The sequence below is a fragment of the Euprymna scolopes genome, chromosome 10, assembly GCF_053919585.1.
Source record: "Euprymna scolopes isolate OS-2025 chromosome 10, ASM5391958v1, whole genome shotgun sequence".
NCBI lineage: Eukaryota > Metazoa > Mollusca > Cephalopoda > Sepiida > Sepiolidae > Euprymna > Euprymna scolopes.
In genome coordinates, this window is record NC_136491.1 from 138,092 (window position 1) to 153,561 (window position 15,470).

General features: G+C 41.6%; 1 protein-coding gene across 1 annotated transcript; it reads right to left on the reverse strand.

Annotated features, from left to right (window-relative positions):
• Positions 1–4,174: 4,174 nt before the first annotated feature.
• LOC145286358 (uncharacterized) lies at positions 4,175–7,252 on the reverse strand. Its single transcript, XM_080135295.1, has one exon. It carries the CDS (start codon positions 7,250–7,252, stop codon positions 4,175–4,177), a length of 3,078 nt encoding a protein of 1,025 aa, XP_079991421.1.
• Positions 7,253–15,470: the final 8,218 nt, after the last annotated feature.

The following is a 15,470-nucleotide window of genomic DNA, read 5'->3' on the forward strand; positions in this document are numbered from 1 at the left end:
AAAAAAAAAAAAAAAAACAGGGACTCGCTTCTCAGCGACACTCTCCACTCTAGCCACATTCCATCCGGTTCTCGAGAACTCAATGGCTCGACTCTCCCAAACATCTTAACTCTCGGCCTTATATTATCTCATTTATGCAAATTAATGCGCATTCAAACCTGCTGATTCATCGCCTTCTTGTCTTCCATCGCTCGGGTTTCGAGTTCGAATATGCAGCCCATCTCTGTGACTGCAGTCACATTCAATTTTCACTACAGTGGTTGGAAGCACCATCACGTGAGACAACCAGCCAATAAGAAAATTAAGAATATAACCTTTTTAACGAATTTCCAAAACGCCAAAATATCAGCAGAATCTAATACGAGTGTCACCAAGGAGCAAGTGAGGCAAGTGGTCAGGACATGCGACAGATGTCAGTCGATTGATCTTGCTCCAAGCACGCATGAAACTGGTCAATTGGGGGTGAGTGGGACCTGGGAGAGACTGGCATGCGATGTCACCCATTACAGGGGTGGACTTTACCTGACCATGATTGACTGCGGGCCCGGGCGATTTGCCCTATGGAAGAAGCTACGTGGAGGAACAGGCAATGAAATAGCGGCAATCCTCGATGAGGTGTTTTTGGAGCAAGGTCCCGTGGAAGAGCTGTTAACCGACAACAGGACCGCATTCTAGTCAGTAGCAGTGACGGAAGTAATGAAGAAATGGAATATCCAACAATTTTTCAGAGCTGTCTCCAGACCCAATGGCAACGGTATCGTGGAGAGAAACCACCACACCATAAAGGCAGTTGCGGAAAGAGGAGGCACCTCACCTGAGCAAGCTGTCTTCTGGTATGACATGTCGCTTAGATTGGTACAAATGCCAGAGACGGTTCCGCAACTATCAACGTTTGCATATTCCTGGAGACATCCTAGGGTTGACCCTCAAGCAGAGAGGCAGAGGCCACAGGGACCATTAAACTCGGGGATGAGGTACGGGGGAAGCCACCGGGAGCGCGCTGCACCACACAATGTAGTAGAGGTCACGTGACTGGGAGGAACACCAGAAACAACATTGTGATGGACAGAGTACCGAGGCATATTCACAACATCAGACCAATGGAAGGCGAAGCAATGGAGGGGAATGTGCAGCAACAGGAGGAGGACGAGATACCTCAGAGGCCAAGTAGAGAGAGGGGACCGCCACAGTGGATGAGAGACTACGAAATATGATCTTGAGATCGGGGGGGGGGGGCGTGTGGTCAGAAGCTAAGAAAAACAGAAGTCTTACCATGGGTGTGCAGCGAGTGAGTTCAGGCCGAGAAAAGGAAAAACAAAGATGGCGGCCAGCATTTTATTACGTGCGTTCTCACAAAATCTTGTGTGAACGTGAAGCTGGAAACTACAAAATGAGCTTCATTTTTCGGTGCTGGAGAGATTCCAGATCTGGCAGGAGAGTAGGTGCAACGGGAGTAGAAATTCTACTTTCTCTGATTTATTCCCTTTTGTGTGTTTGAGGTGCCGCCCCCCTCCCCCATCGGGAAGCGCACTGCAGTTTAAGGACTGTGCCCCCCTTTTTTTTTAAAGATAGTATTTTCAGAAACTAATGAAAATATCTCTAAAATACACGCTGATTTTTCAATTAAACATAGTAAAAATAAACTAGAATCAAGGAAAATAACTAGATGAAACTAATGAAAATATCTTTAAAATAACCAGTTTTCCGCCATAAACAAGGTAAAAATAGACAAGAATCAAGGGAAATAACTAGATGCAACTAATGGAAATATCTTTAAAATGCAGTCTTCTCTAATAAACCAGTTAAAAATATACTAGAATCAAGGGAAATAACTTGATAAAACTAACGAAAATATCTTTAAAATCCACGCTATTTTCTCTATTAAATAAGATAATAGATTAGAACTAACCGAAATAACCAGATAACTCATGTAAATATCTATAAAATCAACACTGTTTTCACTATTTCGCTATTAAAAAATAAATTAACTAAATTAATTAAGGGAAATAACTCGATAAAACTAAAAAAATAAAAATATCTTTAAAATCACCAATGTTTTCTTGATTAAATGAAGAAATTTTATTATCCACTTTGTCCCGTGGAAGTTAATTCTTCTTAAACAATTAATCGTTACTACTAACTCTGAAACTGAAGGAAAAAATTACAAACAAAAAGAGAAAAATAGGAGAAATAGAATTTATTAACAAAGATATCTAAAGGAAAGGTTTGTGACCTCTATGGGCTGCCAAAAATGTCCATCTGGCTTACAAGAGTCTTGTAGTAGTAACCAAAACGGGGGAGAGAGAGTGAAGGGAAATAGAAGGAAAGAGAGATAGAGAAGGAGGAAGAAGGGGGGAAAAAAGGAGGGGATCACTTACTGGAAGCTTCTGGGCGCCCTTTTACGAAAGGAACATTTAGAAAGTTCGTTTCCTTGTTGGTTTTATTTTTTGAGTTTGTGTTGTTTAAAAGTTCCCTTTTTCTTTCTTTTTCCTGGAAATTCGTTTTCGTAGTCCTTCAGCAAGGTAGAAATTTCTTGAGGCTGAATATTCTGGTGTTTTCTGGTATCTTCGAAAACTTCCCTGCGGCGAATTTTCTGTTCAAAACTTCTATTATCTTTTCTCGATAATAGTATTAGTTTTCAAGTGTCTTAGAAAACTAGATTCTTCTTTTCAACATCTATTATCTTTTCTCGATAATAATATTAGTTTTCAAGTGTCTTAGAAAACTAGATTCTTCTTTTCAACGAATTTAATGTCTTGTCAAGACAGAGTTGTTCAACGCCTTAGTAAATTCCAGGCGTCCCTTTTTATCCGAGACCGACAGTTCGACCGTCTGGTCTCCTCGAAGCCTTGTTCACAACTGACTTACTTTAACTCAAAATATCACACACGTGCCTCAATTTAGCGCGAAAACGTCTCATCCAATCAACGGGCATAAGGGAGTCAGGTGACATAAAAAAAAAGGGGAAGCTAGGGAAGGGGGTAGGAAAGGGGTTAAGAAGAAAGGAAGGAAGAACCGAAATAGGAGAAAGAAAAGGGAAAGAAAGATGGTGGAAGATAATTTCCACACTCTCCCTAAAAAGAAAAAAGACAAAAAGAAAAAATCCTCAAACAACAATCTAATACCAAACGTATTCTGGATTTCTTTCATTTAAAGATTTAACAGACCTTACAGGCCTAGACTGAAAGTTTTCCCTGTCCCGACTAGTCCCCGAGCTCAGAGAATTGCCCTCTCCATCGTTAGAAGCTTGGTGAGAGTGGGTTATGGAAAGTTCTAAAGGACACAAGTTCCTTAAGGAATGTTCCTGAGTGCTGCCATCACTCCTTCTGATTAAAGCTGACCGAACTAAGCTATCCGACCCAGAATTAACCACCCTTCCCAAGGACCAGTAAGGACGAGGCTTCATAGGTTTTTTATCAAAACTCCAATGAGAGCTTCTTCAGCGAAGAAAATCTCTCTACTTCAATTATATAATTGCCCTGAATGACAGGTTCACAACCAGTAACTGTACTGATCAATATCTGGCTAGCCGGATTAAGATAATTCAGGTCATAACTGGGCCAGATCAAGTTATCTCCTCTCAACCATTCAGGCCCGAATAACCAACGAGTAAAAATCATTTTAAATTTGTTCAGGGACATACCCCTCGTGACAAAGTCAGCAGGATTGTCATCAGTCTTCACATACTTAAACTTCACTGTCAAACCTTTATCACTAAGATTTTTTACCATCGCTTTTACATCCTTTAACCGGTTACGAGTGAATTGACATTTCGTATAGACATTGTCAGATAAAACCCAGGACAGTACTACCTGTGCATCTACAGCGATAATCACAGAACTGAGCACTTCCAAAGGGAGTATTTTCACCAGAACAGAAATGTGCTTCATGCATAAATACACCGCTAACAGCTCCAAGGTGGGTAAGGTTCGCTTAACAGAGGGAACAACCCTGGCTTTAGCGAATATCAGTCTGGCTTCTCCATGCTGATGTAAATATACCGCGATTCCATAGGCCAGGTTCGAGGCATCACAAAACACTATCAACGTGGCGGAAGAATCGGAAGCCACGGAGTAACGGTCGAATTCAAGCTCCCCAATACGTACCAGATCCTTATACAACTTCTCCCAGTCGACCATAATGTCGGGTGGGACCGGCTGGTCCCAGGATACTTTCAACTTCCACAATTTACTAAGAAGGATCCTACCTTTATAGTAACAGGGAGCATTAAGCCAAGGGGGTCAAATACAGAGGAATTTACAGACAAAATATCCCTCTTAGAGGATACTGATCTTCCTTCAATGCAAGAACTTACTCGCATTTTGTCAGAGGAGGGGTTATACAAATAGCCCAATACCTTCTCAGTGTCAGAACCGTGGGAGGAGAGACTGTTATCCTGCAACATTCGCTTAGCAAGCACTTCATTGTTGCTACAGCAATTCCTCAAGGAAAATCCACCTTCCCCCATGACAGAAACAGCTTCCAAGTACAGCTGCATCAGAACTTCAGCAGAATTATGAGTTTTCACCAGGTTGTCCACATAGAAGTGGCCCAAAAGCATCTCCCTGCAAGGACCAGGAGGGTATTTCTCCACATGATATCGAACCATGTAGCTCAGTATGAAAGGACTGGATACAAAGCCAAATATAAGAGTGTTGTATCTAAAGCAGATCAACTCATCACCCAATCTTAAAAAGAAGTAGAATCTATTTTTGTCACATTCGTCATTCAAACGAATCATTAAAAAGGCCTTCCGAATATCGGCCAGTAGAACATACTGGTTCATCCGAAACCGCAAAAGCAAATCCAGCATGTCAGTGCACATATTGACACCAGAATAAGCGCAGTCATTTAAAGAAGGTTTCCCACCGGTTCTCAAAGAACAATTGAAGACCGGTCTAATCTTGGTCGTGCACTGTAAATCCTGTTTTATCACCGGTCGATGAGGAATCCATACGTATTTGTTAAAATCGGAAGGAGTAACCACAATCCTTTCAATTATTCCTTCCTTTTCTTGATCTAAGAAGACCTGACAATAATCCTCGTACAACCCCTGTTCCGTCAGCTTCTTCGATACGCGATTCAAAACTGACAAAGACACCTGATGATTAGCAGGCACCGATTTTAATTTTTCTTCATTCCAAGGCAAACTGACATAGTAAGAGTTATCTATGAAGCGAATGGAGGAGCGAAAGGACTCAATCATATTCTTATCGAAATCACTGAATTCCTCCTCAACTATACCTATGGTTTCTAAACTAAACATTTTTTCCACAGTCCTCTCAACAGAAGACTCCTCAAAACAACTGAACGGATCAGCATACACAGACTTGGGGTTCAACGCAAAATATACATGAGTGAGGTCGCACACAGAGTGTTCCTTGACGACTTGAGCATAATTCAATTCCAACCCCTTTTCCAGGTCTTTGGGAGGAGGAGACCCAAAATCCGCCAGATCACCAAACAAAACCATTCCTTGGGGAAATTCCCACACAAGGCCCTCTCTAAACTCCTTTAAATTCATAGGTCCCAAAAACCTAAGCACGTCCACACCCAGTGAGCCATATACAGGCAAAGTGTCATCTCTCAACTCCGAGAAATTAGCAGCCAATTTGACCTGATGTTTCTTAAGGTCTTCTACCACAGAATTCAATCCGTGAACACGAAAAGAAAGGTCCATATCATCATCCACCAAGAACAACACAGAATGGCATGAATTTGGAAACCTCACTTGAAGATTAACTTCCTTCAAGTGTTTAACTTCTTTTCCCAAAAAGGTCTTAATCAGAAACTTACGATCTCTCATGGGAGTATTAATATCAGAAAAGGCATCCAACATTTTTCCAGACAAATAGGATCGCTCACTACCAGTGTCGATAAGGCAGTTGAAAGATACACTTTCACCAGATCCATTGTCGACGGCAACCTCAACAACAGGCAGTAACGAAGAGCTATTCAAGTGCCAACAAGCATTAGAAGCAGTAGATTCACCCCCAACAGAAGGACACAGCACTCTACAGTGACCCTTCTTATTACATAGCCAGCACATTCCATACTCCTTACCCTTGCAAATACATGACTCTTCTGCATGAGAAGGGCTCGAGCACTTGCTACATAAGCCAATCTCCTTACACCTCCTCAACCGGGCAGCATAAGAAGGAAAAAACTTGCAGGAATTACCGTTATGGTTATTGGTTCTACAAAAATTACACTTAAATCCAATCTTAATAGACTGGATATGAAAATTTTCCAGTGTGGAAGGTTTTTTAGCATCTGGAGAGCCCATGAACCTAGGGGAAAATGTTTTCTTAGATATACTAGCCACCTTCCGAGGATATGTTTCCTTATTTTTACAAAACTCAATCGTTCGAAATATTTCCGAACTGTGGTCTAGTATGTCTTCCAGGGTAGGGTAATTATTTCCTATTTTATATATCAACTCAGACCTAAAAAGAGCGGGCAGCTTACTAAAAACAATATGACTTAACAACTTGTTTCCGGGAGAGTTCATCTCCAAGAAATTTAAACTGAAGGAACTATTTAATTCATGAACCTGAGCCTTAACAGAATTCAAGAACTTCTTTGCTACTAAGTTGTTGCTTAACTTCTCTATACCCAATATATGGGAAAAAACAGAATCCACAATGTTGTCCTTATCTAGAAATTCCGACGCGAGAATGTCGGTGGCTATGCGATAGTTTTCCTCAGATATAGAGAGGTGCCGCATCAGTTGAAAGGCGTAGCCAGACAAATGGTTTTTCAACACAACTAACCTCAGGGCGTCATTTTCTAAGTCCACTACGCTATTTTCGAATTCCCGCTGAAAATTAAGGAAGGCTAATATATCGTTTTCTAAATCCTTTTCACTAAACTTGGGACATTCAATTTTGGGCGTCATCCCCAGACGTTTTTCCTTAATAAGAGAGACTTTGTGATTTGCACTATCCCTTACTTCTACCGAAGGCTTGAGTCTAGACAATTTTTCCAAAACCTTCACTCGATGGAGAGCGCAATCCCTATTAAATGCCTTAATCTCCTCATCTTCTGTTCCTTCAATTAAATAGGCATTAATAATTTGCTCGTCTAATAAATCCACTGAAGCAATGTAATCATCTATCTGCTTTTTATATAACGTATAACCTACTTCATTTATTTCATCTAATGAGTCTAAAAACTCAAATACAGTTAAGATTTTATCTCTAATAATCTTTCTTTTTTCAAATAACATTGAGGTAGTGGGAGAGGTAGTCATTTTAGAATACTAAACCCCGCCCCTTCTAACCTATCAACGGCTAAATGCTAAACCACTACCCTTTTGGCATGCGCGCCACAACAACCCTTCTTGGCGCCAAAAATGCCTGTAAAAAAAAGGAACAAGAAGCCAAAATGGCCGACGCAGAAACAAAGAAGAAGGAAGGAGGGAGGGAGGTACTATCTACGCGATGGACAGCAGCCAGTCATCAATAAGCCGAGACCAGTTTAGCAGAGAGTAGCTTACTAAACTCGCAGAGTTATTAACTCTATGAGTACCAATTTTTGGCAGCCCATAGAGGTCACAAACCTTTCCTTTAGATATCTTTGTTAATAAATTCTATTTCTCCTATTTTTCTCTTTTTGTTTGTAATTTTTTCCTTCAGTTTCAGAGTTAGTAGTAACGATTAATTGTTTAAGAAGAATTAACTTCCACGGGACAAAGTGGACGGGACAAAGTGAAGAAATTTTATTATCCACTTTGTCCCGTGGAAGTTAATTCTTCTTAAACAATTAATCGTTACTACTAACTCTGAAACTGAAGGAAAAAATTACAAACAAAAAAAGAAAAATAGGAGAAATAGAATTTATTAACAAAGATATCTAAAGGAAAGGTTTGTGACCTCTATGGGCTGCCAAAAATGTCCATCTGGCTTACAAGAGTCTTGTAGTAGTAACCAAAACGGGGGAGAGAGAGTGAAGGGAAATAGAAGGAAAGAGAGATAGAGAAGGAGGAAGAAGGGGGGAAAAAAGGAGGGGATCACTTACTGGAAGCTTTTGGGCGCCCTTTTACGAAAGGAACATTTAGAAAGTTCGTTTCCTTGTTGGTTTTATTTTTTGAGTTTGTGTTGTTTAAAAGTTCCCTTTTTCTTTCTTTTTCCTGGAAATTCGTTTTCGTAGTCCTTCAGCAAGGTAGAAATTTCTTGAGGCTGAATATTCTGGTGTTTTCTGGTATCTTCGAAAACTTCCCTGCGGCGAATTTTCTGTTCAAAACTTCTATTATCTTTTCTCGATAATAGTATTAGTTTTCAAGTGTCTTAGAAAACTAGATTCTTCTTTTCAACATCTATTATCTTTTCTCGATAATAATATTAGTTTTCAAGTGTCTTAGAAAACTAGATTCTTCTTTTCAACATCTATTATCTTTTCTCGATAATAGTATTAGTTTTCAAGTGTCTTAGAAAACTAGATTCTTCTTTTCAACGAATTTAATGTCTTGTCAAGACAGAGTTGTTCAACGCCTTAGTAAATTCCAGGCGTCCCTTTTTATCCGAGACCGACAGTTCGACCGTCTGGTCTCCTCGAAGCCTTGTTCACAACTGACTTACTTTAACTCAAAATATCACACACGTGCCTCAATTTAGCGCGAAAACGTCTCATCCAATCAACGGGCATAAGGGAGTCAGGTGACATAAAAAAAAAGGGGAAGCTAGGGAAGGGGGTAGGAAAGGGGTTAAGAAGAAAGGAAGGAAGAACCGAAACAGGAGAAAGAAAAGGGAAAGAAAGATGGTGGAAGATAATTTCCACATAAACAAGGAAAAATAGACTAGAATCAATGGAAATAATTAGGTAAAACTAATGAATTATCTTTAATGTAACCACGTTATGCTCTATTAAATAAGGTAAAAATAAACTAGAACTTAGGAGAAACAATTTGATTAAACTAATGAAAATATTTTCAAAATAACTGCTGTTTATTTTTCTAGTAAACAAGGTAAAAATAGACTAGAACTAACGCAAATATCTAGATGAAACTAATGTAAATACCTTTCAAATCACCATTGTTTTCTATTAAACACGGTAAAAATAGACTAGAACCGAGGGAAATAACTGCATGAAACTAATGTAGCAATCTGTAAAATCACAGCTGTTTTCTGAATATAACAAGGTAAAAATAGACTTATACTAAGCGAAATAACTAGATGAAACTAATGTAAATATAGACTAAAATGAAGATAAATAACTTGAAACTAATGAAAAAATATCTTTAAAATTCACGCTGATTTCTCTATTACAGCTAGTAAAAAATAGACTAGAATTAAGGGAAATAACTAGATGATACTAATGTAAATAACTTAAAAATCACCGCTGTTATTGTAGCCTCTCATGGTGAGACTACTCAAATAGAATAATGGTGCGCAGCCCTAACTGTAAAACCCAGTTGCGCGCACGCTGCTGTTTAAAGTTCATTTAAACTGTGCGCACATCACCTTTCTACACTCATGCAAATTCTGTGGACTTATAAACGAAACCCTATCTTTTCACACGGACGTCTTGGAAAGCACCTTACGTCATAAAGATGTTTTATTCATCCAATCTGATTTTGAAGAAAACAAATTTCAAAATTTTGTTTTTCAGACAGTGTTCATGGAGCCGGCTTGAAATCTATAAATATTGCATTTTGCATCAAAACTGATGAGTCGACCCCCAACCAGCATGCTGTAAACATCAAAGTCGATTCCGTGCCCGGGACGTTAAACACTTGGACACCCATTCATTAATTCTCCTCGAATAGATGAACTTCTTACCTTAATGAATGTTTACCTTTTTCTATCTCTTTGCTAAAGTAAGCGATGGGCTTATGTGTTCGGTATATGTGAAAGGTGGAAAAAATAAATAAATAAAAATTTTTAAAAAATAAGACTGTAGCGTCTACCCCGGAACTAAAATTTGACAGAGACTTTTGAATTGTCACCGTTTCCGGAGAGCTCTTAAAAAGAGGACAAAAAAAAAACGTGGCACCAAATTCGAGTGCCCTCTCTTCCTCTTTCGCTCGCTGACCCTTGAGGAGTTAACACGCACTACTGCTGTGTCTGTCACATGTGCGCGACACGCGCTATGTCAGTTCTCATAATGAAACCAAAAAAACATTCTTCTTACCTTTCCACGCCACTTTTCACTCGAACGGCTATCCCAAAGAAAAATATTTAATTTATCTTTTCTTTTCGACTTTACGCCAAAAAAGAGAACATTTACCCAGTCAGTCAAGATTTCTTTCTTTTCTACGGACACAAAAGAAACCACATGAGTGTGATACACAAAAGGGTAAATAAAATTACACTTCTTTTAACAAGCCAAGTCTGACTATTTATTTTCGTTAATTTTTCTGAATATTTGTTTTTTATTAATGTTTATGAAAAATTATTTTTAAGGAGCTGTTCGTCATTTTGCCCGGCGAGCAGCTCACTTCAAGACGTACTGGGCGTATATGCATTGCTCTTTGGGAAAGAAGAAGGAAAGGATGGCTAGCTCATTTATATACATGAAGGGCATCTTGGGAAGGCAGGGCATGATGGGAAAAGCTATTTTTTTTCCTGTCTCTTCCTTTTTTTTTAGATAGGAGGATATAAAAGCTGGGAAAAATTCTCTGGAAGACACAAAAAGAAAAGAGTTGTGAACATCTTCTCTTGAAAAGTATTTCGTGTTGCTGACGTTCAGATTGTGCGGTGTGACATTGGTGGAGACAGGCCAGGTGTGGTCAATTAGAAAAGAAGAGAGAAGAAACGTGTTGTTGTCGAGCGAGTGACTCACTCCTTCCCGAATCCCAGAGCGAAAGAGGAAGAGAGGGCACTCGAATTTGGTGCCACCTTAGATTATGTTGTTTATTTCTTCCTAAAAAGGGCTGGTTATTTCTAACCGAGAACTTTTACTTTTCTACTTCATTTCATTTCATTACCTCAGTCATAGGATTTTTTTTTTTGTCTATTTCATTACATAAAAAAAAACATTCAATTACCTCAGTCACAGGACTTTTTCTACTCCATTACATATAGAAATTTTAATACCTCAGACACAGAACTGTCGACTTCATTACATAAAAAAAATTTAATTACCTCAGTTGCAGGAAGAGACTCAATAAACCAAGGAGACTTTTTTCACAATTTTAAAAAAATAAATTTTTGTATTAAATTTATTCGTCCACCTCAGTCATCTTTGCTTGATTGTTCAACTCTATTTACACATTATTTTCACCTTTATTTTTTTGAGTTCGTGGGACTAACATCGACACCCGTTAGTCCCACAACACTGTTCTCTCTATTAAACAAGGTAAAAAAAAAATTAGAACAAAAGTAAATAGCTTGATGAAACTAATGTAAATATATTTAAAATCACTGCTGTTTTCTCCATTAAACAAGGGAAAAATAGCATAGAATCAAGGAAAATACTCACATGAAGCTAATGTAAATATCTTTAAAATCAGCAACGTTTTCTCTATTAAACAATATTAAAATAAACTAGAACTAAGGGAAATAAGTAGATTAAACTAATAGAAAATATCTTTTGAATCACTACTGTTTTCACTATTAAACAAGAAAAAAATAAATTACAATCAAGAGAAATAAGTTGATTAAACTAAAGAAAACATCTTTAAAATCGCCCATGTTTTCTCTATTAAACAATATTAAAATAGCCTAGAACTAAGTAAACTAAGTAGATTAAACTAATAGAAAATATCTTTCTCTAATCGGAAAAAAAAAACCTGGACTGGGTTATTGGCAGCATTTGAACATTCTCAGCTCTGACCCGTTCAGTCCGGTTTGCCAGAACTCAACTGCCGACATCTTGACTGTCGGCCTTATATTCCCTAATTCCAGTGTCTAGCCTCATTGACATGCAAATTAAGACGCGATCGAACCTAACCATTTGTCGCCTTTTCGTGTTCTATCGGTCGGGTTCTGAGTTCTAAGCATCGCACATGCCACCTTTGGCAGCCTACCTCCATAACTGCAGTCACACTGCAATTTTCCCTACACCCCACCCCCTTATGATCTCCATCACAAACTGGGTACGGAAGTAGTATCCGTCTTTGCAGATACTTCTTAGCAGAAGTGGGGCTACACGGCTAGACACAACCAGCCCATGCTACACAGCTAGACACAGCTCGCCCATGATACTGTTGTTGCAAAGAAAAAAAAAGATTACACAAAACCTCAGCAGCAGCGTCGTCCATCGGTACTTTCCATAGACTCGTTTTCACGTCTGTCCCATCTGCTCGAGTGACCTGTTTTTATAAAAGACAGAGTCCTCCAAATTTGCATATGTGCACGAGAGCACATGAGATTCTGTGAGACAGCATTGTTATACAAGGCCGCAAGCGCCATCTTGGACCCTTTTCAGCATCATGACACTGCTTCGGCAAAGTGCACACAGAGGCCGTTTAAAAGGTAACCCTGCGTTCCCACACTTTTCGTCACACTTCCCCCTGATATCATCATCACAGAGAGGGCAAGCATGCGGTGGTCTTTTTCTTCAGGTGCTTCTCCGGGGAGGGAGATCAGGGGCTTCGTCCTCGCCTGTGCTTTCGTCCTCAATTTCAGGGTCAGTGAACCTAAATCTCAGGGTTGGTGTCCAATGAAGTCAGCGTAACCCAGAATGATGGTTCACTGGTCTCGGATTCAGTCTTACTCTCATCGCTAAGTGGCGGCTGTGCTTGTGATGTCAATGGAAGGTCCTTAATGTGACGGGACCCCCATCAACCTGCACCGATTGCGGGCTGATCACCTCAGTAACATGCCCGGTTCCGCAGCGTGTGGTGCACTTGCTGCGGGGGTTCTTAACCCAGGCAACATCCCCCTCTTTGATACTCTCTCTCATCGCCTCCGGCAGTGGGCTGGTCTCCATGCCTCTCACCCTAACGTGGTTCCTGTGCAGTGCTTCGGCTGGCGTGGTAGAGGGTGAAATGTCGTCCTTAGGGGTGATGTTATACCAATAGACCGCCTCAGGCATAGTACACACCTTCCTAGCTGCAATAGTCATGACGGTCCTGTGGTTTCTCTCAATAATTCCATTCCCGCTAGGCACATGGGCGCATCGAAATTGCAGACGTATATCCCAGCTGTCTGCAAACTGTTTGAACTGCTCGCTAACAAAGGCAGTGCCATTGTCGGTCAGTATCTCAGAAGAGGGACAACACTCGAAGAAGACACTTTCCAGCACATGGACAATGGCGGCCAAGTCCTACCAGCAAAGGGGCCACCACAATGCAAATCTAGATGGTCCGCAATCGATGAGCATCAAAATATGCACGCCATTGTGGTGAGTTACGTCCATTGTGAGCCTGTTCCAATTTCATCTCACACTCAGTTTTCCTTTCTTCCACCAGATGGGTGCTGGGTCAATCAACCGACAGGTTTTGCAACTCCTCACAACAGATTTCACGTCCCTCTTTGGCACATAGGGGTCGACCAGCCTTGTGACGTAAAGGGTTTAGTTTGCACCGGGGTGCCCGCTTTGGCAATGGACATCAGCAACACAGCCCAGGCTAAACCGACACCCCAATTCACAGGTGCCGGTTCGTCCATTTCTTTCGGCAGATCCAGCCAATGGCGTGGCACTCTGGTCAGGCGATCCGCACGATTCTGACAGGACTGCACCAGTGTCACATCTACAGCCAGGTTGAATTCTTTGATGATCTAGGTCAGGGTAGCAAGTCGTCTCCGTATTAGCATTTCGGCCGATGCCTTCGTTGTCAACCGTGCTTTCCCACTCAAGGCATCAGTTATCTACCGATGCACGCATGTAGAGTCTGTGATGATGTGTAGCACTCTGGCCTTCCACCGAAGTGCCAGATTTACCCCTTTGAGTGTAGCATCAAGCTCAGCCAGGTTTATGTGCTCGGCATCATTTTCTGGCTGAAGCCAGCAGGAATTTTCTATGATAAATCTGTTGACTGCCAAAGCAACGCCAAGGGAGAGTGAGCTGGCATTCACCCAAACTGTAAACTCGCTCTCATCAACACATCAGCTCCCTCGCACGGGGTCGTCCTTCGTCACTCTGGCCACAGCTTCCACCAGCATGCTTCGCAGGATGGGATCACGTACCTCATCATCCCATCCCGTTGACATAGAAGTCGCACATTACTTTATGGCCGCCACTGTCACCTGGAGCCACCCACACATGGGGAAGTGGCCCACCAGTTTTCTGCAGACGGAAAAAACGCTCTGATGCGTGATGTTGGATGGAACTTCCGGGATGTCACCACCTCTTCCCCAGCGAAGTCTGTCTGCACTGCTGCTCACATGCAAGCCAAGAACTTTCACTCCATCTTGCAGGTGCTCTGGCTCCTTGCACGACAGCCCGCTCTCAAAGTGTTCTTTTACTGCCTGGGAAGACATGAGGCTCTTGTTTACTAAAATGTTGTCAATATACAACGACGTCGCCTGTTGCACGGCTTCATTCTGACGCCGGATCACTTGCATAATTGCTGTCATAATGTTCGGGGCCACGTTCAAGCCAAATCCCCGCCTGGGTAAACAGTAGTGAGCCCGTTTGATCTCGACGGTCTGGAACGGCCACAGCAATTTTTTGATGCGTATCTGCAGGTAGGCTTTTCACAGGTCCAGGATTGCTGTGTACGCCCCCTGCTGCCGCCACTCCCTCAGTTTATGTATGCAGACGTCAGCCCCTGCCGTGTGTAGGTTGATGTGTTCATTGAGTTCCCGGTAAACCATGATGGGTCGGACCTTCTGTTTATTCTCTTGCCTGATGGCCATCAGGGGGATCAGCCCCATTGGTGACCCGAGTTCATCCTCTGGGTATGGAACCAGCCAGCCATTATCCATCCAAACCTGGAATTCTGACTCGTACTGCCCCCTGAGCCATGCAGATGGGGGATACTCCATCAGCCAATTCTGCAAGGACACTGGTGGCTGATCGCCCGACCACTTCCAGGATGTGGTCCTTGTCGTATTCTGCGTGGAAGTCGGGTTCACCAAGAGTGATTGCTGCACAGACCTGTTTCTTGCATTGGGAAAACCTCACATCACTGGCGCCGTCCACAGCGATTCCACCCAGCTGTGTAATAGTGTCCATTCCAAGGAGAAGGTAATATCTAAGAAGCTCCCTGTCAACCACCAACACCTTCACAGCCACCGGGGGACCATCGCCAACGCTTATATTGACAATGCTCACCCCATAACACACCAGCGAGCCTCTGCCAATGGTTAATACTGGGACATTCTGTTTCGTTCATGCGGTGCAACATTTCTTGTATATGAGGGTTTGGGTGCATCCAGTGTCAACCAGCGCTGAGCACCTACACCCATCAACTCGCACTATCACTACAGGAAGCACCTTGTTCAGTGTTGCTTTGGAGAGGGTGCTGGTGCCGCGGCTTACTCCCCTTACTCGTTTCCCAGACAATTCCATGCTACGTGGCTTGGCTTGTCGCATCGGTGACAGCATCCTCGTTTCCATGCTCCATAGTGCAGGGTGTGCTT